The following is a 26,710-nucleotide window of genomic DNA, read 5'->3' on the forward strand; positions in this document are numbered from 1 at the left end:
AGGAATTGGCCTTTAATAATTGTTCTTCTTTTTTCATTCTTATCCATTCACTTGTATATAGAACTTCACTTATATGTCACAATGTCACAATATTTCACGTTATGTCACTTTGCACACTGATCAGAATTGTTGCGCCGTATTTTATACCGTGTGAAAAAGTATTTTATGCTTATATCTAAGGTGTCAGTCAAAAAATGAAAAATAACTGAATAATTAAAATCACCCTGACCCTTTTTCTTTGTTTGGTTTTGCATTCTAAATGTATTTAACGTAGCATAACAATTAACAGAGTTATGTTTTGACTAATGTGGTAGACGCTCGCATGATCTAAAGCAATTGTTGGTAAACCCGAAGGAACCATTGTTGAAACTACTAACACACAAAGACAGGCTTATATGCACATCCAAACACAGAGATCTACACACACATTATTTTACACCCAAAGACCACCAGCCACATAATCCTCTTGCCACATGAAAACAAATGCATAGAGTCCTTGACATTCACAGACCAATCCCAAACACACAGCTTCACCCACAAACATATCCCACAGGTGCAGACCCCACATAGAAACATCCACACAGATATACCTAAAAAAGATGCCTTGAAGAATGGACTATGAGGGAGAGTTGTGGAACAGAGCATATATATGCACTTAACCGCTACGTGCTTAATCGATACACCATCATGTATCCATTTCTGTCATGTTGTAATATTACGTGCTAAGTAATGAAAAATGCAAATAAAAGTAAAAAAAAAAATGATGCCTACCCAAACAGGTAGTTCTGATGCCTCTATGCACAGATCTCACCCATAGACCGTCCCCCAACAGAAAGAGAATGCGATCACACACAATCAATCAATCAGGAGTTTGTTAAAGCGCGACTACTCACCCGTAAGGGTCTCTAGGCGCTAGGGGTGGGGGGGAGGGGGGTGCAGGTTCCATTCCATCAAGGAGGGGGTCTGTCGAAGAGCCAGGTTTTGAGGTAACTTGCGAAGATGGGGAGCGATGTTGTTTGTCTGAGGTGGAGCGGAAGGGCGTTCCATGCTTTGGCCGCGAGGAAGGAGAAGGAGCGGCCTCCCGATCTGGTCTTTCTGGTGCGAGGCACCACGGCGTAGGAAAGCTGGGCTGATCGTAGGGTCCTTTGGGGCGCGTGGAATTTGAGTCAGCTGTTCAGGTATGCTGGTCCGGTGCCGTGGAGGGCCTTGTGTGCGTGGGTGAGCATCTTAAAGGTGATTCTCGCCTCGACGGGGAGCCAGTGGAGTGTGCGCAGGTGCTGGGAGATGTAGCAGTATTTTGGCAGGTTGAGGACCAGTCTTGCGGCGGCGTTCTGGATGTTCTGTAGCTTGCGGATGAGGTTTTTGTTTATTCCGGCGTAGAGTGCGTTGCCGTAGTCGAGTCTGCTGGTGACCAGGGCGTGAGTGACTGTCTTTCGGTGTTCGAGGGGGATCCATTTCAAGGTCTTACGAAGGAGGCGGAGGGTGAGTAAGCAGGAAGATGAGACAGAGTTGATCTGGCGGTCCGTTTTGAGCTCGGAGTCCAGGATGATTCCCAGGTTGCGTGCGTGGTCTGTGGGGGTTGGCGGGTTTCCGAGGGCGGTGGGCCACCAGGTGTCGCTCCAGGCGTCGGGGTTTGGGCCCATGATGAGTACTTCTGTTTTGTTGGTGTTTGGTTGTAGGCAGCAGTTTTTCATCCATTTGGCGACGGCTTCCATGCCTTCTCGAAAGTTGCGTCTGGCGGTGTTGGGCTCGTTGGATAGGGAGAGGATGAGCTGGGTGTCATCTGCGTATGACACGCTGTTGAGTCCGTAGGTTCTGACGATGGGGGCAAGTGGAGCCATGTAGAAGTTGAAGAGTGTCGGGCTGAGGGAGGAGCCCCGGGGGACTCCGCAGGTGGTAGGTGTGGGGTCCGAGAGGAAAGGGGGGAGTCTAACCCGCTGCGTCCTGCCGGAGAGGAAGGAGCAGATCCAGTCGAGGGCCTTGTCCTGGATTCCTGCATCGTAGAGTCTGCGTATTAGGGTGCGGTGGGAGACTGTGTCGAACGCCGCTGATAGGTCGAGGAGGATGAGGGCTACTGTTTCTCCTTTGTCCAGTAAGGTGCGGATGTCGTCTGTTGCGGCGAGGAGGGCGGTTTCCGTACTGTGGTTTTTTCTGAAGCCAGATTGGGAGGAGTCGAGGATGTTGTGTTCTTTAATGAATGTGGCGAGTTGGCTGTTGATGGCTTTCTCAATGACTTTCGCTGGGAACGGGAGCAGGGAGATGGGTCTGTAGTTTTTGAGGTCGGTGGGGTCCGCTGAGGGTTTCTTCAGGAGGGGGTTGACCTCGGCGTGTTTCCAGTCATCGGGGAACGAGGCGGTCGCCAGGGAGCGTTTGATAGTGTGGCAGAGCATGGGTGCGATGGTGTTGGCGGCTCTGTTAAAGATGTGGTGGGGGCAGGGGTCCGTGGGGGCCCCTGAGTGGATTGACTTCATTGTCTTCAGTGTGTCTTCGGTGGTGAGGGCTGTCCAGTCATCAATCGCTGGTTTCCGGGTGTCGGGGGTGGTTGGTGAGGGTTCAGTGTGTTGGTTGTCTTCGTCGAAGTTGTCGTAGATGCTCTTGTTTTTGTGGTGGAAAAAGATGCTGAGTTTGTCGCAGAGGTCTTGTGAGGGAGGGATGTCGGTAGACTCGTTGGTGGGTTGGGCGAACTTCTTGATGATGCTGAAGAGTTCCTTGCTGTGGTGTGCGTGGGTGGAGATTCTGTCTTCAATCACTTTTTTCCTCGTTTCTCTGATGAGTTGATGGTGGGCGTTGGTGGCGGCTCTGAAGTTGTTGTGGGCTTCTGTGGATTTGGTGTTTCTCTAGGTCTTTTCGAGGCGGTGGCATGTGCGCCTAGACTCTCGAAGTTCGGTGGTAAACCATCTAGCTTTCTTGGCACGGGTATTGTTGTTTTTCTTGAGGGGGGCTATGGTGTTGGTGCTGTCCGAGATCCATCTATGCAGGGTTCGGGCTGCCGTGTTGGGGTCGTTGTTTTCCGCGATGGTTGGGGTGGAGTTGTTGAGTGAGGAGGTGAGCTGGTCATCGGTGATTTTGGTCCAGTTTCTTTGTGGAAGCAGGTGCTGGTGTCTGTGGATGGTGGGTGTTCTGAAGGTGAAGTGGACGCAACGATGGTCGGTCCATGGGAGTTCGGTGGTGTGGCTGAAGGTGATGGAGTTTCCTGTAGTGAAGAGGGGGTCGAGGGTGTGTCCTGCTGAGTGCGTGGGCTCGGTCACGATCTGGCGGAGTCCAATGTTGTGGAGGTTGTCCAGGAGGCATGTGGTGTTGGGGTCCAGTTGATTGTCGAGGTGGAAGTTGAGGTCTCCCAGCAGGGTGTAGTTGGTGGATGCGATGGCCTGCGGGGAGATAATGTCCGTGATGGAGTTGGCGAAGGGTCCGCGTGGTCCAGGGGGTCGGTAGATGAGGGTTCCTCGGAGGACGGCGGTGGGGCTGGCCAGTATCTTGAAGTGAAGGTGTTCCATCAGTTTTGTGGACTCGTTAGGGAGTGTGCTCAGGTGGAGGCTGGATTTGTGGACAATGGCGATTCCTCCTCCTGAGTGGATGGGGCGGTCCTTCCTGGAGATCTTGTATCCTTGGGGGATGGCGATGGCGATGTCTGGTCCCGACACACAGAATTACAGACACCCACCGCCACCGGACACTAAACACACCCATAGACACACACATACTAGAGGAGGGCTGACACACATGCGGGCGAGTCACTGCCACACTGCTACCAAGCATGTACTGTACTGGAATATACCCAGCCAGGAACTTTAGAAAACCTCAAATCCTGTGGATCACAGGTTACTCTACTAGCACTACATAGCAATGAGGGAGACTCAGAACCAGCCTATGGCTCTGTTGCCCCTCCCAGATGGGGTCAGGCCCTACAGATTCTCAACTGTCCTTACCCAGCTGACTGCTACTTCAGGGTAGACTGGACCCGGTCTGCCGTGTAGGCCAGGACAAGAAGGATCAGCTCAGCGACAAATTACAGGGTAATTTACATGATAAATTACAAGTAAATCTGGGGTCAACTATCACCTCTACGCTGACGACACTCAAATCTACCTCAAGGTTGCCTCCACTCACGATCTCTCTGTCCTAAGCTCTACCCTCGACTCCATTCATAACTGGATGTCAACACATCAACTGATTCTGAACCCCTCCAAAACTGAATTCCCCCTCCTCTCCTCCTCACTTTCTCCTCCCCCGGTGCAATCATGGATGGACCTGATGAATCTGCTGAACAATAAACCCATCATTGTCGACAGCGCAAAATCCCTTGGTGTCATACTCGACACAAAACTCAATCTACTCTCCCACATTAATTCAATTGCAAAGTCTGCCCGATACCAACTGCGCCTTCTTTGGGGGATTCGTCGCTTCTTCCCGGTGCATGACCTTAAAACCCTGGTCCAATCGCTGGTCCTCTCCAGACTGGACTACTGCAATTCTCTTCTGACTGGCCTCCCCAAATCCCACCTGTCCCCCCTTAAGTCTGTTCTCCATTATGCAGCTAGTTTTATTTATGGGGCCAAAAGAAGCGACCACAGCCTCCCATGTTATCCTCCCTCCGCTGGCTTCCCATCGAGGCTAGAGCTATCTACAAGACTGCCTGCATCACCCACAAAGCCTTGCACTCCTCCTCTCCGCGCTACCTGGCGAATAAACTGAAACTCTCTGGAGGCTCTAGACCATCACGAAATGCGGAAAATCTACTGCTCGAACCTCCCACTTTCAAGAAGGAGAGATCGATGGCCCAATCCTTTTCAGGCAGCGCAGTGAGAATCTGGAACTCACTTCCGCCTCAGCTCCGGACCACCACCTCCTCCAAGGCCTTCAAAACTGACCTCAAAGTTCTCCTTCTTCAAAGATATTTCCAAATGTATTCCATGCCTTCTCTATTATCTGAAGGAAGCCCTTCAATTACTGAAAAATCCACTTTACATGACTATGGAAGTGTCTTCCCAGTGTGTTCTTATGGTTTGAGAGTCTGCCTTTTATTGCAGTATTATCCTTCTACCTGTGTCTGGGACTCGTGTGTAACATGCACCCGTCACTTTCTCTTGCAACACACTGTTCTCTACCTCTTACATTTGTTTGTTCGATACCTGCACAAGTGCCACCAGTGCCTACGTAACGTTTGTTCTTGTGTTTGAGTGTCCTCCATATATTGCAGTATTATACCTCTATGTTTATTTTTTACGCTTTTGTAACCTGCACACGTCACTTTTTCCTCCTGCAATGCACCGTTTGCTACCGCTTGTATTTTGTTGGCTCACGATTGTCATTTTTGCGTCATTTAATGTAACGTTTGCTTTTGTGTTTTGTTCACTTGTAATGTTTTCATGTATCAGTTCTGTTCCTATTGTGAAGCGCTCTGACACCTTCGGGTAAAGTCCGTCCTAATATAAATGCATAAATAAATAAAATAAATTACATGGTCCTCACCTGACCCCTTCTGGTGGAAAGTGGTAATGTCAAAGCTAACAGAATTGTTGCAGATCTCAGCCTGGCCGTTCAGCCAAGGCATGAGTGTTTTCAATGTGCAAGATGCATTAATGAAGGCATTTGCTAAAGGTTTGAGAGACTGTTCAAATATTGAGTCATTTACTACCTTTCTGCAGGAGTCGGTTTGATCGTTGTGCACCATCATGCTGCAACATGTCTCTACAAAATGTTTTATTGCCGCCACCCTTCAAATCACACCATCCCCTTTTTGTTTGACATGCCAATCCTTATTGCAACATTTACCCTTCCTGGACCCTCTTCTTCATGACACTTCGCCCTTCACCTAACCCTCCTGGATTACCCCCTGCGAGTCTCAGGATTTGTAAAGTCACTCAGTTGCTGTCTGTATGATGAATTATGTATAAAGTTGCTGTGTTATTTCACAGTTTGCTGTGCATTTACTGTCTACGTGATATTTTTGTTGATGTCTGTAACTGCTCGAAATCACTTGCAACTGTTATACTCGTCATTAAAAAGCACCGTAACGCCCATGGGCACCCTACAGAAATGCCAAATAAATAAGTACATCATGCACTTTTCTGATGTCACAGAGCACTCTAATTCGATACTACAGCCTGCTGAAATGTAGAAGGTGCTTAAATACCAGTGGTTTTGTAAAGTACATATACAACAATGCCTACTATGTGCAGTCTTGCAATTCATCGAATGTAATTAATATAAAAAAATAGTCTCGCTTTTTAAAACAAAGTAACACAATCTGTCTGTATAAATGCTATAAATAATGCATGAATAGAATGCACAATGTTATTATCCAAGTCATTTTTGAGCAGCACTGGAGATCGATAGAACTCAAAGCAACTGATGTATTCATCTATGATTCAGCCGCAATAATAAATAAATAAATAAAATGAAAATAAAAAAAACAGATAATTACATCGAAGACTGCACCAATGTGTTTTTTGCAATCCTAATGGCAGAATGCATGCATTTTTTTGATAACGGGTAATACAATTAAAGCCATGGCAGCAGAAACCTCTATCTGGTTTGTTTCTGGTTTTGTGTTGCAGAATTGCAAGTACACACAGAATGCAAGCTCGCCCCCACCACAGCTAGGGCCATGTGTATCACAGCCTTTTTCCCGTTTGCAAACGGGCAGATTCACAGAATGGGCCTGTTTGCAAATAGGAAAAAGCCTTTTGGGATGTATCAAAAGGCCATCGCAAAATAGAGAATTGCAAAATTTGCTATTCTCTATTTTGTGAATGCAATTAAGGAATAGCAAATTGGGATTCCTTAAATGCGATTCTGGAAGCACCAGAAATCTGCAATTTGGCTTTAAGGAATTGCAAATTACCACCAACTTCAAGCTGATGGTAATTTGCGATTTTCTTTAAAAAAGCACTTTTTTGATTTTTTAAAAGTGTCACATGTCACACATACATGTTCTTGGGGCATGTGTGTGCGCAAAATGTCCACACATGCATATTTCAGGGGTCCTTTTGACACCGTTGCAACCTTGAAATTGCATTCTCAATTTGCGATTCTCTAATTGGTAATCGCAAATTGAGAATGTCTTCCCATTTATTCCTATGGGCGTCCTTGCCCGTACGAATGAATGGGAAGATATTCCTTAATTGCGAATCTCAATTTGAGATTCGCAAATAAGGAATATGTAGGATTCGCAAAATTTTCAGCTAATCCTTCATACATTGCATTTTGCGATTCTCTAATTGCGATGCGCTTAAAATCGCAATTTGAGAATTGCAAAACTCTTTTTTGATACACAGTGCGGTGAGCTTTACTTTTCACAGGACACCTGCCCACATTGATTTAGGAGACAATTTTGCGACCTGCACAGCTTTTCGCTAGCAGAAGCATGCAAAAGGTATAGCGCAGCAAAAGAAAAGCAGACTGTACCATGCTGCCGGTAGATTGGTGGTTTTCTATAGATGTTATCTTTTACTCCGGTGTCTAAACAGGAAAGAAAAGGGAAAGGACAAAAGAGTGAGATAGGCAAATATTTATTTTAAGTTGATTAAAAACATACAGTGGACCTGCCCAGTCTATTGATATGACTGAACTTGCTGTTACAAAGCAAGAATGCGTTATGATTAGTGCACATGAACCATGCCTATTGGTTTCTGTGTGAGTAACTAATGAACACAAACGTAAAAACGTCATATATGTGCATGACATGATATCAGAGCCCCTGAATAGAAAATGCAGAACGCGTTTAAGGGCGCGAGCATGCACCTCACAAAATACGTAGTTGGTTATCAGTTGAGCAGCTGTGGATGGGATAGTGCATTTACTTTTGATTGGATGAAATGTTCATACTGGGATGCAGCCACCAATCAGAAAGCGCAAGTGAACAGACAGAAGCAGTAGCGGAAGACAGCCAAGCCACCGAGGCCTACCTGGGACATGGAAGTGTCTCGGAGCCTGCTGATAGGAGGAAGGTGAAGATTTGCTGTCTGAGTGCGTGGACAGGCTCGGAGTGCTCCGACCACTTTCACTGCCTCCAAGGGGAAGAGCAAAGAAAGTAGATAAAAGGGGAAAAAAATGGAAAGCAAAGTAGAGTACTTCAAGCAGAAGAGCACCCCCACAACCCCGTGCAGATCCAATATTCCACGTGCACGCCTGCAGTGAGCACTCGGTTCAGGTCATGTGCAGGGGTCAGGCGGGAACACATCACCCCCTGCAAAAGGCGGCCATTTTCGAATGTTACCTTTGCTTCCAATTGTTTTGTACTTGTAGACACACATATACACGTTTCACAAGCGGTGTTGGAGTGCCTGGTTGCATTCACTAAGAGCAAGACATCAAGGCGCTAAAGTTGGCTTAATTAATGTTATATTCATGTATATCTAAAAATGTGCTATACATTAAAGGATGAACGCCTCGTCTAATGAAACTCGTGGACTGCAGGAGGATCCCATGACGTTGAAGGTTTTCTGAGGAGCAAGCATTGCATTTACATGCTAAGGTCTGGCATGTGCAAGAAGGCAGTGTATGATGTTACGTATTGTGCATTTTGCTAATTGATTAGGACAAGAGGTATATTTTGACCTGGGCAAAAAAAATGCATGTGTAAGTTGTCAGAGAAAGCAGCATATTGTTACATCTCCCATTTTATACAACTTGGTGACTATGAGCCAACAGTGGGACTTCATTCTTTGAATGAGCATGGCTCTCTACATTTTGCCTTCTATCACCTATTGCTGCCTTTGCCTCACTTCCTTTTAAAAAACATTGTTCGCCTAGCTACAGTAAGGGGTTCCAAACTTTGGAAAAGAAGTGACTGCCTGTAAAACACTGCAACTGAACCACAACGTGTCAGGGATGCAACTGCAAACCTGTCGCGTGAGAGGAGGCGACCCTCGCCTACCCTCAATAGGATGAAATTAACCACATGATATCCTTGGTTTCTGCCTAAACCAACACGTGTTACTATTACATTTATTATATACATTTTTATGTGTTTGCACCCTTCACTTTACTTTTTATTGTGTTATTGGCCATTTCGTTAACAATTGTCCATTTCAATGCATATGTTACTCCCCCTTTATGGTGATTATTAATATGGAACTCCTAATGTTAGGCACTTCATTATAAAAAGAACACACATCCAGTCATATGCCAACAGTTTGCGACTCTTCCTTAGATTAGCCGTGCCTGCAAATAGTCTGTGTGATTTTATGAAGAGATAGCATAATTTACTACTGTGTTGCACTAACCAAGCACTAGCCCTGCATCGCTAGAAATCACCAAAACGAGGCTTCCTTGTTCAATGATGTCTGCTAGGTTTTTGAGACAAAATGTGACATTGTTTATTACATGGCCCCTTTAAGACATTCAGCTTTGGTGTCTTCCATTATGTTATATTACAATTATTTAAAAAGCGCACATACACCGACCGGTTTCTTGGCGCTGGATAAAGAAAGGTACTTGCAGCTCATCAACTCATTCATATGCCTGGGAGAACAACCATGTTTTCAAAAGTCGCCTAAATCTAGGATAAGAAGATGATGATCTAAAATTAGATGTGAGTGAGTTCCAGAGCTGAGGAGCCAAAAGAGAGAATCTAGCACCTTCTTGCCTCTTGTTTTGTAGGGAGGAATAACCAAAAGGTTGAGGTGCGAGGACCTCAGATCGCAAGTAGGGATGTACCTATGGATGCGTGAAGAGAAAATCTCAGGGCAGGTGTAAGGCAAGGATTTGAAGATGATACATCCAATCTTAAAGTCAGAGACCCTTCCACTGGTATCCAGTGGCATTTCCTCATCAAAGCAGAAATATGGCCTCTTCTTGGCTGTCAGAGAATCATTCTGGCAGCCTGATTTTGTACAAGCTGTAGTCTCCTCATCAGGTATTCCGGAAGACCAAAATAAAGTAAATTTGCAACAAGTTACTTCCTTCACTTAATATGCTGCTACAGTTACAGTTATTGTTCTTTTTGAGGGTTTAAAGTGTGCATTTTTCAGTTACAATCGAGAGCAAGAGAGACCCATTCTGCACATGAGACCAGTGGGCACTAACCTCATCTGAAAATATATCTAAATATTAGGGACTGAAAAAGTGGTGGTTACATTGGCAAAAATCAGTGATGTGACATGTAACACTATGTCCGTCCTTATTCCGAAATTCTTATGTGTCGGTTAAAGATTTGACACCGACTTTCCGCTCACATGTCACAGACTGATGCCAATTTATGGCCTCATTTACAAGCCAATTGCACCGCCGATGCGTCAGGGTTCTTAACCATAATTACAACGCCAAGTAAAGTCACCCTGCATGACTTTTCATGGCCTTGGCAATATGGGCCCCTTTCACGAATTACTCCGCGTGAAAGGGGCATTACATGGGTGTTGCTGTGAATGTTCAACACAACATCAATGGAACCTGACACATTCCCCGATTTACAATGTTTTGTAAAGCATGGAATTCGTCAGAATCCTACCCCTCCCCATGGGAGACGTAGGAGTGGCACAACAAGGATAAATATTTTTATTTCTCGTTGGTTTTTCCTTTTTCTATGCGAGCTGAATTCTGCAATACGCATAGAAAGAGGAAAATGCCATCAATTATTGTTTTTGTGCAGTAAGGTGTCGCTTCCGGCACAAAAACAATCATCCCTGCAATGCAGGCATCCTGCCAACATAACGGAAAGGGGCCTTCACTGGCGCATGGCAGTCAATTGTGGGCCAGTGCAGAAAACGCACACGGATGCGTCATTTTGTTAATACAATGCATCCCTGTGCTTTAATAATGACGCAGCCCAGCCCAGCAAAATGACTTGCATAGCAGCGCTGCATCATTTTGTAGTAAACGAGGCCCTAAGTTTTTACGTATCAAGTTCTTTGAAAGCCCAGAAGCATGACAGATTTTCATTCAAAATAAGTAGTAGATGTGACCTAAAGTCGGCCACGTCAGTAGGAAATGTGTCATTTTAATGGAAGCACGCACAAATTGATGCCGAACAGAAGGACATATTTTGCTCTTATATTTATAGCAGTTGGGAATGTGTTGATTTTCATATGAGCGAAAATGTGGGTAGGTAGGTGGCACCACCTATGTATTTAGACACACTTAATGGATACCTTTATTGCTGCTTGGCACATTGTGTATAAAAATGTAACGGCAGAACGACTGTTGTGTCGCATGTGTTCCTTTTCTTGTTTCAAAACCACAAGAGAATATACTATATGGCAGAATTGAGTCTTTGCCTTCCTTATAGTGAATTGGAGGATAAGATTAGCCATAATTAGAAAAAGGCAGTTGTTCATTTTTGCAGACTAATGACGATTTATTGAACAAATTGTAAAACACTGACAGCAGACGCAGTATTAATTGGTAATGAATATATGACATAAAGTACCCCCTGACATACAACATACATTGCAAGTCCCCGGTGAGTTCTGTGAACATACAGAGGAATGAGGTCGATGCCCACGTTGCTTTATACCGCCATAGAACTCTGAGGTGACTTGCAATATCTTTTTAACATACAGAGGGTATTTTATTCCTTATAATAGGTGGTCACAGTATTACTCTTCACACGAACTACATAAACCCTTGGTGTCTTGCTCTTTGATATGAAAGAGATAATATTGTTGCAGACACAAATAATAAAAGTGAAGTCTGTAGTGCAAAATTAAACACACCAAAAAGAAATTAGTAGTTTATAGAATCAGCTTACTTACTATATATCAGAGTAAAAAAAAGTTATGTTGCTCATATTGTTAAGAAACATGCAGAGAGATATCCTTTTTCCAGTTATGGCCTGTAGCATGCAAAAAATGTAGCAATACATATCTCATTTCTGCTGATCACTGATCATTTTAGAAAAACAGACCAGAAGATTGAAAATACACTTTTCATTGTTTAAACTGCAGCTATTATTACACTCTGTGACTTGTCTTTCACCCTGGCTGGTGGCTCTGTCAGGCATTTTGATATCATGGTTAAACTGTAATAAGTTTTTACAGTTGAGCAGTTACGTAATTTCATTAATGCAGGTGACTAAAGATGTCATAACTCGACATTCATAAGACTGCGTTGTTCTTTTTATAATCGATTGCAGATTTCCATGTATTACAACAGTATAGCCTCAAGATGTCTTCCAGAAAAACCTATAAATAGAATTTGCACATCAAACATTGTAGAAGTGCCTAAATGAATTAATTTTACACAGTTGTTCCCATGAATTTTGTGGTTTGCAGAATTTATATTTAATTCCAATTATGGCCCAACCAGTCTCCATTGTTTACCATTTTTTTGTGTTAACGATTCTTTATTGGTTTTCGAACACAACATAGACTGTATGTTTTACGCAATACAATCAAAGCAGCAAACACATTATGCACAGCCCAAGGATTAAATGCATCTGACGACATCAAATAAGGCAAAGGAAAAACACAGCCCTACATGGACAACACAGTGTAATGATCCACTTAAGAACAAAACACATACTAAGTTGCCCTCAATACATTCCCAGCAGAAGTGGGTGGTTCACGAGAGCATAGCGGTTTAAACCAGAAGCAAATACCTGCTTGGAACCGCTCACCTGTTGAGACTTTAACTTTGCAACACCACGCCACAGATTCATGCAGGTCACATAGAAATGGAGGAGGCCATGACATTGCTAGTTCAGCCATTTACCAACAATCAGAGGGTTGGGGGACAGAACGGGTATAGCTTCTACATTGGAGTTCAATATCAGAGCAGTACTAAGGGTTAGGAGAAGAAGTTTGGCGAGTTAACACACAAATATCATCATGATCTGGGTGTCCCCTCCCTCATGCCCATTGCTAAGGCACAGAAACTCTAGGCACCTGTCTGGCACTATATAGAGGTCAACAATATTGAGCTATAAAAACATCAAATCCCTACATTACCTATCCCTGCATTGCAGGGTATGTATGTATTTGCTATTCTTAATTTCACACCTGCTTACCTAGACTTACCATGGGAAGTAATGCTTAGGATGATGAAGTTGTGGTAATATTTTTGTCAAACAATAAAGTGGCCCTGTACCATTTTACCAGAAGCTCACGGCGGCACAAGCTTTGCAACATCTAACTGACCTAAGAAGCATCACTTTTTGTCCTTGTTCCAGTTGGGGTGTGAGTTAAATGTCATTTCGCCAAGCAAGCCCAAAATCCTAGCCGGTGCCCTGATCATAATATGTCCAGTTAATTACCATCAGCTTTCCTCAAGGTGATATTAGTGAATGGCAATAACATTCCCTGAAAAATGCAGGCAAACATGGTTTACAAAATATAATGTGGCAAGACGGATATGCTGGCCACTGCGTGCAATTCAAATTTGATCAGTCTGTCAACATACTTTATTTCGATTACACAGATCAGCAAAGTAAAGGTAATTAAAAACAATTGACAAAATCACAAAAAATAAAAACAGTCCAGCTGTTATCATAAAAGCAATGTAAAATATTAAAACAGAGCAAAACATTTCAGGGACTGAACACATTTACAGTTCACAAGATATTCCACTGGGTTGCTGGCCAACTTTAGTTACTCGTGTGATGGCTACCACATTTTATTGGCACATGGAGAGCCATATCCAGATTGCCATAAGATATTTAGCCACTCCAAAAAACATTGGGCCTGTATGTACTAGCACTCAAGATTCTAAAGGCATGGAAAGAATGGCATGCTCATGGCATCCTTTGGGTTCATTAGATCCTCTCTCAGGATAAATGTCTAATTTCTTACACTTCAATCTCGTTTTTCTCTCCCTTCTTCATTTCTTTCAACATATAATTTGTTGAGCGTCGCTGTTCAAACAGGTTATGACTCTCTTTCTCCTTCTTCTTCTTGTCCTTCTCCCTCTCCCCTTACCTTGCCTTTCCTAATATCCTCGACCTCTGCATCACAGATATATAAGAAATTACGTGATTCTTCGGTTGATAGTTGAGCAGGATTGGGAATTTGATTTGAACGAATCTTTCTCTATTTCTTTGTGGCGAGATATTTGGAATAAGATAAGGAAATCCTCTTGAGCTGGTGTTATAATGTTTGTTTTAATCACAGATTGGATAGAGCATATGTTTACCCTGTTACCCGTGCTATCAAACGTGACCTGACCTGATATGGTTACCCATTACTAATTTCTTGGATTCCTCAGCACGTTCTTCATGTTGCACTCTCCTCGTACTGAAGAAGTTACCAAACCTCCTTGATATGTTCCCTGTTATACTGTATTTCCTTTTATATATATATCTTCTCTTTTTACCTTTTTGTACCTTTCCCTGGACGATATGCAGGTTTTTTCTCAAAATGATATTGTATGCTTTATTGTTGTATTTTAATTGCTGAGTCTTTTTTCCTTCCCTCTTTCCCTTCCCCTTTTTTTTCTTTTCCCCTTTTCTACCCTCTCCCTCTTTTTCACATCTAATTTTTGTATAATTGCATTTGATTTCGACAATGATGTTGTACCTTTTTTCTATATTGCAATTTTTCTATTGAATAAAGTTCTCTTTAAACTAAAAAAAAAAAAAAGATTCAAAAGGCAACCTGGTAGCTCCTGGCACCAAGATTCTTGCAAAGAGGAATGATCCACTTTGCCCAAAGACTACTGCACTCTGGCAAAAGAACAATAAGTGTTCCAATAATTCTTTTGCCCTCCACAAGGAGGACATTGATCATCACCCACCTCACTCCATGCAGACCAGTTTGAAGTAAAGGATACCATATCTAAAGTGCAGATCATTTTTACGTGCTAGAGAGGGTCCAATTTGATCAATAGTTGCCTCAAAACTCCTACACGGCTTAAAATCAATAAAAGACGGTGTAATACTGCCTGTACTCTTGGTCACTATATCCACGGCTGCAGCCTCCCAATAAACATTTTTGACCTTTACACTAGATAACTGGCACAGCTGCTCTGGGAAAAAATAATAGACATCTAGGCACATCCTCTGCAAAAGAATGTTGATAGGATGAAACCAGGTAATTTTGACTACAGGTCATCAGATCTCTGACACCTTCTCGCTATGATTCAAGTTCAACTCTAATCCACAAGCGATACCAAAACAATGACAGTCTGCATTATGTTATGTGGCAAATATTCCTCTGGCCTCGATTCTAAGCCCTCACACACCACTTACCACTTCTAGGCAGATAACACACACCTCTAATTAAAAATCTCATCTCCAAAGGATGTGAATGAGCTTTGCCAAGTTATCAACGAGATAAAGTCTTGGACGTCTGCTCACTTCTAGAAACTCAATCTGATAAAAAGAACATTTCTCCTCCAGCGGCGGCCCGTGGAGGGAGTTCCGTGGGGCATTGCATTTTGTGCAATTATTTTAGATGTGCTAAGCAACAGGATGAGACTGTTGAAATAGACACTTGTAAGCATAATGTGTTTTATTCTTAGTGCCGTGTGTATGTTTAGGGAATGTTAGTAACCTGAAAACACAGACATCATTTGAATGGGGTTGTGTGCGGTTGCAGCGACCTGCTTCTTCATGTTCAATTGCTAGTGCATTGAACTAACTTCACATATATACTGTATAGTACCTGCATGTGCGGAGACTAGCTGTGCGATTTTGCCCATGCATATCAATGTCATCTCTGTTCTGGTGGTACATTTGCAGCGGTTTATCCAGGGGCATACATTGGCATTGTATGTTGTGAATTTAGCTACAACCTGAACAGCTTCTATCCCCTCCAACATTGACCTTCTCAACTTGTCGGAGAAGCTTTCACCCATCCTTTGCTCAAACTAAAACCCAATCCAAGTCCCTTTTGTTAAACTAGAGGTTTCCCACAAGGCTGTCACAGAGGTTTGGGGAGCATCATCCCTTTGTTTCAGGTGGGTTTGGATGGGTGAGAAAAGGTTCTGTTGGGTCAAATCATTTCCCTTGGACTTAATGATTATCTCACTTGCTGAGCAGCATGGCCCTCTGGATAGCCGCGCACTTATATCGCTTGGCAGCTGAAGCTGGTAGTGCATGCCTCCTAATTGCATGAATGCACTTTAATATATCAAAATAGTTTTCGAACATAACATTATGTCAAACATTTAGAGTCACCTCATATGTTAAGCACTCCCTGTTAATGGGTGAAGGCCAAGTTGCTCCAAAATGTAGGCGGCAACATGCCAAATATTTCACAGCATCTGCTGTACTGATTTGTGTTGGGGGGTGCATTCCTCAGTTACTTTGATACAATCTGAAGGACTTTATTTGTTGCACACCCAATCAGTTCCAGAGTCCCCATCCTACTTATCAGTCTGGGATATAGGTTTACTTGGGCTGATTGTTTTATGCTGCTTCAGTTTCATTCAGTCATCCTGCATCACTCATTTTCACTGAGGCATGCTCCTGGAGTTACTTTTTTGCCTATTGTGATGCCTGGGTCACTTTAGCAAATTTATCTTTAGAAACATGGAGGCCAGGTAGGGATCCACGTAGATGTAGAACTTATTTTGTGTGGTTACCTTCAGTCTGATTAGGTTCATGAAGGCACCTCGTATTCTGGCCTTTTGTAGTTTCTCTTCATTGACCTATAGTTATGCCTTGCCTACGCTACAGCAATAGTAGTTTGTAAAATATGGAGATGTAGTTACCTTAATATTTTAGTATGTATTTTTCCCTGGCTAGCATGAGAACCACATTGCGATTTCTGTAATTGAAAAAGTGTGCTATGATGGTGCACACTGGCACTACCGGGGTGGCGCGGTGCCGATGAGCATCTGGAAGAGGGGGAGACTTTCATTTTATGTGTTAGCAGCCAATTCCAGCAACCTAAGATGCATAGATTGCTCCAGCACAAGAGGACTTCAACGTCTTCTTTTTTGCTTTCATGAGTTCTAGGATCTTTTCCATTTGCAATAGTTTCTCATCTTTAAGATTGACATTGCCTTCTATGTCCAAAAATGCAACTTTCTAAAGTATTATGGTTTTGGCATACTTTCATCATATCCATTCTATTGGGTAAAGAGCCTATTTGGCTGTCTATGGAGGCCATGTATTTTCACCAATTGAGTAGAAGAGTTTTACCATTTGGCTTTTTGGCAGGCTCCAGAGCATCATCGGCTCAGCCCCTCTGGCTTGGTTCTCCTAATCGACCATCTTGGTGTTGAGTTTCAGGTCAAAGTTTAATCTGGCTGTGATCAGGTTGCAAATAAGTAATTTCACTTGAAGTCTCAGTGACGTTCTTTACCCGACCGGATTACGCTCATGCCACGGTGGAACGAAGGTGGAGGTTGAGACAACTCTTTACTCCCTTTGAGCAAATGGGCGCTACAGTATATCTACAGAACCCGGCACGACTAAAGATAATTTTTAATGGAGTCACTCGAAGCTTTACCAGTGAAATCCAGGCGCAAGCTTATCTGAGGGAAATCGAAGACTCAGGAAGAGACAAACCCCAAAAATAAACTGAATAAATAGAAAACACTAATACAACAGTTTATCCAAGCAGCTAGCAATATTATCAGAAGTGCTAGAAAATGGAGGAGACACGCAGGGAAGAGGAGGGAGGAGGGAAAGATAAGAAAGAAAAAAATTATTGTTACAGTACAGTATATATGTATTTATGTAAAATTTATTTCGGAAACCTAAGTCACAGAATACTCCCCTTCCGCGTGGTGGATATAGGGACCAAGGTGCGGAGACGCTAGAGGCGTTCTGATCACCCGGATGCCCACACCCCGGTTCGTCAGAACCAGGAAGCCTCAATGGGTGGTAGAGGGTGGTGGGTGGGTGCCAGGGGAGGGGGTGTAGGGTGTTCAGGGAAGGGGGAGGGCATACAGGCATGGACTAAGATCAGGAATAATAGCTAGTGCCAGAATCATGACTCATGTTTTGTAATTTAAACTAGTTACGGAATGGATTTTCGAAAAAAGAGGGTGTATTAGATTAGGCAAAATTTCAAAATTAAGCAAGGAAAAATCTAGCTGCATGAATGGCTAAACTAAAAATATTAACAATTAATATCTGTGGTCTCAACGATCTGAAAAAGAGACAGAAGACAACAATTGGTCTCAAAGCAATCGGGGCAGACATCATTTGTCTTCAAGAAACCCATGTGGAGGGATCCCAAATGCATCTTCTGAAATCCCTGGGATATAGACTGGTCACAGCCACAACCCAGGCTAACAAAACACGAGGGGTGGCTATTTTGGCAGGTGGAGGGGGGCTCCAATTTACAAGATCAGCAGCCGATAAATCAGGACGGTGGGCACTGACGGAATGCCAAAATGGTGTCGGGGGCAAAAAAGTAACTATTTGTTCGGTGTATGGGTGTGTCATAGATGATCCAGACCTTTTGGAATTTATATCTAATGAACTAGTACATTGGTCACTCCTAATGAGTATCCGGCGATTTTTATCTAAATGTACCGACCGACTGGTCGCCAGGGCACAATTTTGTTTATCAGGGTAGGAAACCAAAAGTATTTAGAGCCCTAGAGGATCTATGCAACACACATGGGATTTATGACTGCTGGCAGAAGAAATTCCCAAACAACCCCGGTTATACCTTTTTCTCTCACCCACATTCTAAATTTGCCAGGCTGGATTACATATTTGCCTCCCACACCATCATAAACAAATGCTCGATAGACCGATTACTCAGGGTTCTATCAGTCCTTCATCCCCTAATCGTCAATATCGACACCGGGATGATTCAACACGATCACAGTAGATGGACATTTGAAAGGGCTTCAATGATAAATGAAAAATACTGTCAACACATGGAAAACTGGATTCCAAATTTTTTCGGATATAATCTGGGTAGTGCTCCATTGGAAGTGGTCTGGGACGCCCTCAAGGCGGGAATAAGGGGAGAAACCCTTAGATTCTCAATTAAAAATAACCAAGAGGCGAAACAAATCTTAAAATATCTGCAGGAGAATCTAGCACAGACATCGAAGGGGCAGTAAGAGATGTAGCCATCGCAAGGAACTGCATAATAGAGATCTTTACAATAAAAGCAATTTGCAAAGCCACGCTGAATAAAGAGAAAGTTCATGAACTAAGCAAGCAGGTAGGACATCAACTAGCAGTCCGAACAAGACAGCAGAGTACGGAAACCATGATTAAAGAGATTAGAGACACCATTAATGGCCCTACACAAGACCCCAAAGAGATTAGGTTGCGTTCCAGAATTACTATGAGGACTTATATACAGAGACAAACAAAAGCCAGTCCAAAATTGAGGAATTTCTGGATTCAGTTATGGGGATTCAGCTCCCTCACACCGATCAAGACACACTGGCAGAGATACCGCATTGGGTCGAAATTCTCCTTTCAATAATCAGCCTCTCACCCGGCAAAGCTGCCGATCTAGATGGAATTCCCACCAAATGTTATGCTAGATTTCACAAGCAATTGAAAGTAATTTTAACCAAACTAATGATTCATCTTTACCAAGGAGGGCGACCACCAGATTCCTGGGCTCGAGCTAAAATTATCGTATTCCCAAAGAAGAATAAAGATCCCACAGAACTAGGGGCCTATTGCCCAATTACGTTAATAAATAGCGATTCTAAAATCTATTCCAAACTGCTAGCTAGTAGACTCGCCACAGTAATCCATAAAATCATCTCAGCCTGGCAACACGGATTCGTTCCAGGTAGATCTACCACGGATCATATTCAGAGGGTGATCACACTTTTTGACTTAGCAGAAGTAGCAGGAGACCCTAAGGCGCTGATATTGTTAGATGCAGAAAAGGCCTTCGATAGGGTCTCCTGGCAATATCTATGGACTGCTATGTCAAAGAGTGGGATAGGGGAACAATTTATTAATGCAGTTAACATGTTGTATGTCAACCCGGAGGCCGTGGTCATGATCAACGGTGGCATTTCAGATAACATCAAGGTGACAAGAGGGACAAGGCAGGGCTGCCCATGCTCCCCTCTTTTTTTCGCCATATTTATTGACCCGTTTATGCGTAAGCTCGAAACCAACATAGCCATAACTCCAACGAGGACCCCTAACAAAGAAAATGAAGACCTTCGTGTACACGGACGACATCGCGATAGTCACCACTAACCTAAATGAAGCAGTTAACGCAAGGGAAAAGGAAGCAAATAATTTTGGAGAAGTCTCCGGCTACAAATTAAATCAAAATAAATCCCAGATTATAATCAACAACCAAAGCTATTTTAACGACATTCGGGTAGTTGATAATGCACTATACTTAGGAGTTAATATTACTTCAAAATTAAACAACCTGGTTAAACTTATTTTGAACCCACTCATGAAACAAACCGAAAAGAGCCTTAGTAGACTGCATAACCTACATCTAACCATTATTGGAAGATGCACTTTAAATAAAATGCTATTTTTTCCTAAATTCTTATATTTGTTTTACAATTATTTGTTTAGAATTCGATCCACAGATTTTTAAAGAAATTGATAATATTTTTTCTCGTTTTGTTTGGGGGTATTGCAGATCACGAAGAGCTTATAGATACATCACCTTACAAAAGGAAAGAGGAGGTCTTGCTTACCTAATCTTAAAATTTATTGGTGGGCTACAATCCTTAAATATAGTAGGGCACTTCTAATTCCAAATCAGGAGCCCGATGAAGAGAGGGGGGTCCCAACCCCACAAGAACTTATCTTTGGTAAAGAAACTGGAGAACATCTGTGGCGATTGACATATGATTGCCATTTTAAAAAAAGTATGTTTCAAAACCCTAAAAGGAAATTATAGTATTTGGAATCATGTACGTAAACTTCTTGGGATTGCAAGATTTTCTTACTATACGACCCTTCATTGCAATAATAACCTCCCAGAGATTTTTACGGATACATGTATGATGCGATGGGTCAGGTCGGGCATAACGCAATTGGGTTAATTTTTGTACTCAACAAGGTTTAGGTCATTTGAAGAATTAAAAAAAGAATTTAACCTAGAACACCGAGACTTCTTCAAATACCTACAAATAAGAGATTTCATAACGAAAAAGGGGGGAGGTATAGCTGCATTCCAGAGAATTGATACAATCGAATCAGTTGTTAATAATGCTAGAGTCAAAATTGGGAAAATATATACCAGCTTAATTGCCAGTTTACCTGATGACTTGGATAAACACACTCACAAATGGCAGGACAAATTAGATATATCAGGATCTCAGTTGAGAGGGCATTCGGGTTCTCCCACTCGTTATTATTGTCAACCAAACTACAAGCTCAGTTTTATAAAACCTATTTCCAATTGTACTACACCCCCAATAGAATAGCCAAATGGAGTACTGGTAAAGGGGCACAATGTCCACGATGCGCGATGCTGGACGCAAACCTAATACACATGTTCGCTACATGCAAGACACTAAACCCCATTAGACGGGAAATCTCTACCTTTCTTTCAGGGATCTTTGAAACTAGTATAGAGATTTCCACCGCGGAAATCATGCTAGGGGTCGAGGGGGATACTCGACTGGATAAGATGAAGGGACTTTTGTTTGTTTCAATGGCAGTGCTGAGAATTTGCCTGGAGTTGGTCTGGCTAGACCCACATCCTCCAACATTCCAGCAATGGGGAGCACGACTACTAGCAACACATAGTTTAGAGATAGCCTTCTACAGTAGGAAGGGCAGGAATAAGAAAAGGAAAGGATTAGAGATATGGGACCCACTTACACAGTGGATAGAATGTCCTGATTGACCAATTCTTTTAGTATACTGGTATAAATATGACTAAATCAAATCAAATCAAAAGAAACTATTTCGATTGAATTTACAATCATAAAAGTACATTGTAGAAAAATATTTGCAACAGTTTATTAAAAAGTTTCCATGTGAGCAAAATTGACTGGTAGATACGGTAAGCATTAAATTGATCTTTAAAAGAATCGACTTTACAATGATACCCTGTACGGCAATGGGATAAAAGTTATTCACACAGAAAAGAAGAAAAAATTTACTATGCAGAGACCATTAGTTGAGAACGGATTTTCAAACATGCCTTTAAAAAGCAAGCTACAGATTTGGCAACAAATGGGGTGTCTAAAAACTGTAGTGCCAAAAGAGCAGGTCTGCATCTTCTCAGTCCTGTTTGCCGGAGAAGTGGGACCAACCAACGTTTACGTGGAGTCCCGTAAAAGGTACAGAATAAAGTTACATGCAAAGTAGACTGAGAAAAACAGTCGTCACAGGGGCATCTAATTAGTTCGCGAGACCAATCTGAGGGCTCAGGGAACGAGACAAGACGGTAAAAGGAATCAAACCGGAATTTAGTTAAAACATATCTATCATAATTTGACAAGTAAAAAGACAAATAGGGTTGGATGCCATATGAGGATTGGATCATCATTAAATGGGTATTTGATTGTTTGCCAATTTCAGAACAAATGCGTAGGTCTCTTAAATGGGCCACACATAATTCTTCAAGGTCTTTCTGGGTATGGCCATTAGTGAAGCAGGATTGGTAAAAAACGCTGGACAATTCAAATCATTCAGAAAGTTAAAAACATAAAATAACCAGGGAATCTTTTTCCAGTGGGTCAATGTCAGGCAATCTGTTATTAGCGACCGAGTAAGGAGACATTGCTCCTTAGTCCATATACGGTGCCAGAGGAGGATCGGTTGGTATCTAATGGTGTCAGATAGATAGTCCCAACCGAGCTCAATATGGCTACCATAGTTAGGGGCGCTTCGAGGGAGGGCTAATACATACTTCAAGAAATCATTTTCAATTACTTGGAGCTCGGTAGTAGGAGCATAGCCCCATACACCCGCTCCATAGGTAGCCACACTCAGACATTTGGCTTGATAGATTTTCAGAATCACAGCAGGAGCGGGCTTGCCCAACTTCCTTGAAAAAGAGGTCAGCGCCGTTGTTGTGCGCTGAAACGGCAATTTCTTGCTGGAAGTGGCAGGTTTCCAGGACATATGGTCGTCAATGAGGATCCCTAAATATGGATAATTTCTAGCGTTTTCTAGGCTAGTATTGTCAATATAGAGAGGTTTGCATTTCTGAGCTTTCTTGCCAATATGCATAACAAAAGTCTTAGATTTATTTACTTTTAGGTCGAGAGAAAGCATATATTGACAATACTTGTCCAGTTGGAGCTGGAGCTGGTTTGGTGTCCTCGCTAGAATAACAGAATCGTCAGCATATAGTAATGCAGGGATTGGCCGGGTGTTTATGCAGGGGAGATCCTTATTAAGCATGGGCGAATTTTGCGAATCTCGCGTTCGCGAATTTTGCGGATTTGCGAACTCGCAATCCGCAAAATCCGCGAATTCTCACGAATTTGCGGATTTTTTTTTTGTGTTTGCGCGGGTTTCTGCCAGTTCGCGAGGGTTTTGTACAATGTCGCAAATTGCGAACTTACCTGTCGGGTCGCAAGTTTCGCGAACTTGTTGTTTCTACGTGTCCAGCCTGTTTGGGACACTCTTCTTCATCACTGCCACTCTCTGTCACCACTGCCACTCTCTGACTACTCATGCCACCCTCTGGCCCACCCATGCCACCCTCTGTTTCATCACAGCACCCTCTGGTTGTCCAGTCAGTGTACATTATTGTGGCAACGCAAGCACACCTTCCCTGCCTCAAGTGACCTGAATTAATTTGGGGCTGATTAATGTGTCACAGAATATTTTTTTAGCTGGCACCTGCTTCCTTAGTGCTTCCTGATTAGTGATCTTTTGCACTTGCTAAGTGCTTTCATTGTTGCAAAATTAGTTACAACACCTGCCCTGCCCCAACTGACAATAATGAATTAGGGGCTGATTAATGGATTTGAACTTCCAGCCTGGCTCCTGCTTGTCTCCCTTAGCTGTAATTCAGGACCTTTGTGGCATATGTGTAACTATTCTGAGGTTCAGAGCAGGGTCACATAATAGTTGCAACTGGCAACTGAACTCTGGAGGGGCCCCTCAGGAAGCACTACAGGAAATGGCTACTAATGATGAGCCTGAACTTTTGAACCTGGTAAGTAGTTTCAGTTTTGCTAAGATCGTATTTCTGCAATTTTGCACTTATTCGTGGGGCGCGAAGTTGTACTGGGAAGCCGCGAACTCACGCGAACAGTGCGAACAGTGCGAGCAAAATCCGCTGCTCGCGGATTTGCGGATTTTGCGGGAGATTCGCGAATCTCGCGGATTGCGAATTTACCGAAAATCCGCAAAATCCGCGAGCGAAACGGATTTTCCGCCCATGCTTAATCCTTATTGCCTGCCAGCATCGCTTGTTCCAATCCATTTGTGTAGATATTAAATAAAAATGGAGCAAGGACGCACCCCTGTCTGACGCCTTTTGTGATACTGAAAGAGTCCGATAGCTCTCCATTAATGCCATACCTCACACATGCTTTAGCATCCGAGTAGAGCTCTCGAAGAAATTTCAGGAGTGGAGGATCTACACCCATGTTACTCAGGATCTCCCACAACTTAGAGTGGATTACGCAGTCAAATTCGGAGCTTAAGTCCACATAGACCAGGTAAAGGTTACCGCCTTTGGGCCAAACATATTTACCCATGAGTAGTGTTAGGTTAAGGGCCTGTTCTACAGTACCCAATCCCTCTTGGAACCCAAACTGGAGGTCGGTAATGATCTTTTTCTCCTTAGCCCAGTCCTGGAGATGTTCCAAGATAAGTCTCCAAGCGACCTTACCCAGCGAGTCCAAGAGGGAAATTGGTCTGTAGCAGGCTGGGTTGTCGCGTTCTCCCTTTTTAAAAATGGGTAGAAGCACAGAAGTAGACCAAGAGTCGATTAGGCCAACCTGTGAAGCTGCGGACATAACTTGCATGACAATTGGAGACCATAGATCTAGGTTATTCACAAAGATGTCAAGTGGGACTCCATCAGGGCCGGGAGCTTTCCTGGTCTTTGAGGAAGTCAGCGCTGCGATCACCTCCACAAGGTCGAAGTGGAGGTCGATGGGATAGATATTATCCCTAATAGGAACTGCCTCCCCAAGTCTAGTGGCCTCAGTTGTTGAAAGGGAGTCCCCAAAAATCTGTGAGTAATGGGTTACCCATTTTTCTGCAGGTACTGCCACGTCTAAGTGACAAACAGCTGTGGCGTCCGCTAAGAAGGGGGACTTGACTGTTCGCCAAAACAGTGTGCTGTCCTTACTCCTTGTGCTCTCATGGAGTTGGGCCCAGAGGTTGTTTTTTATTTCTCGTTTGCGGGCTTTTTGGGCCAGCTTATAATTCCTGCTTAATGAGGCTATTAAGGCCATATCCCTATCTTGGCTATGTAGAGCTCGTTTTAGTGCACTAAGGGCTTTGCGGCAATGGGAATCAAACCACCCCCGGGAATCCTTATCATGCTTCTTATGTTGGCGAGTGAGCTCCTGCCGAATAGCTTCTAGGATGTTAATGAAACTAGAGAGGATCAACTGGGGAGATGAAGTCTCCTCTAAACAATTGTATATTAGAGGAAGGGTTTTTTGGATGATCCTACTGGTGACCTCGTTGGGGTTGATCTTTGACCATTTTACTGTATAGCCATTGGTTTTACCCATCTCCAGAGATTGCTGCGTTAAGAGACTGGACTTAGAGTGAGATGAGGGAACAGTATTAAATATAATGGTGATACTGTTGGGGTAATGATCACTAGACGGATCAGTGCCAGTTGTAAAGTTTTTTAGTCTATTGTCTAGAGTTTGCGAACACAAGATATAGTCAATGGTAGACGAAAAACCTCTGCCATGAAAGGTCGACTTGAAGTCGACGGCGGGACGCACTAGTTCGTTCGCAAATTCAAGTTCTAGTGAAAATAGACAATTGTTTAAAGCAGTCCCAATACTGGAGTGTGCAAAGTGGGTGATGGGGAAATCGTGCTCATCTTGGAGGCCGCAAATACCTTTTTTTATAGTTACTGCATAGATGAACATTAAAATCCCCACCCCACACAACATGACATTGTAACTGCGAGTTCTTAACTTTCTGATCATGCAGATATGAAGTGATTTCTATCAGAGACTTTACACAGTCGGCAGGTGTTGAGTTATTATACATGTTAATAAAATAATAAATGGAGCTTTTATCGGGGACTAACTTAAGAATTAGGAGAGTTGGGGACACTGGGGGTACTTCAATAGTTGTAAATGGAATTTGGTTAGAAATATAGATAGCTAGGCCACCCTTAGGTCTACCTTGTATAGACGGACTGGCGGAAATATGGAAGGTTTTATAGCCCTGAATGTGAATCGGGTCGGTAGCCCAGGTTTCCTGGAGGCAGACTATTTTGTGCCTATTAACCAAGTCGATCCAAGACTGAAGATGTATCTTGGATCTAAGGCCCGCTACATTCCAATAAATGACTGGAAGATCCCAGGTTGGTGGTAGAGTGGGAGTTGTAGTCTGTGGGTAAGCAAGGGATGATAGATCGCAGGACTGGGTGGATGGGATAAGGGAGGAAGGAGTGAGTTTTGTATCACACGAGGTTGAGGTAATGTTTTGTTGCCTCATGTGTGTCTCCTCGGAGAGGGTATGTATGTATGTATGTATAGGCATTTATATAGCGCACTACTTACCCGGAGGGTCCCAAGGCGCTTCGACCGCTGCAAAACCCTTCCTGGCTTCCCTGAGAGATGGTCCCTTAATGGGTATCTCCAGGGTGAGACCAGGCATCCCCGGCGGTCTGGTGGGGCCGTTAGTGAAGATGAGGCAAGCTAATGCCCAGAGTTGCCGAGTGTGATCGCTGATCAGAGTGGGCACCGAGGCGAGAGAATTATCGAGTCCGCTGACCCTGGTCCAGAAACCTGCCGCGCCGGAATTCGA

General features: G+C 43.3%; 1 protein-coding gene across 2 annotated transcripts in view; it reads right to left on the minus strand.

The window, feature by feature from the left end:
• The window catches only part of ABLIM2 (actin binding LIM protein family member 2), a 954,368-nt gene that overhangs the window by 161,130 nt on the left and 766,528 nt on the right, over positions 1–26,710 (minus strand). Inside the window, exons 14-15 of one of the 2 annotated variants that reach the window (XM_086964133.1) lie at positions 7,908–8,009; positions 7,408–7,461 (exon numbers count right to left, since the gene is read on the minus strand). In XM_086964133.1, coding sequence (XP_086820259.1) covers positions 7,408–7,461; positions 7,908–8,009 — 156 coding nt within the window. The remainder of the gene's footprint in view (positions 1–7,407; positions 7,462–7,907; positions 8,010–26,710) is intronic. The other variant, XM_086964134.1, reaches the window with a different exon arrangement.

This window comes from Lissotriton vulgaris, chromosome 3_2 (genome assembly GCF_964263255.1).
Source record: "Lissotriton vulgaris chromosome 3_2, aLisVul1.2, whole genome shotgun sequence".
Classification (NCBI taxonomy): domain Eukaryota; kingdom Metazoa; phylum Chordata; class Amphibia; order Caudata; family Salamandridae; genus Lissotriton; species Lissotriton vulgaris.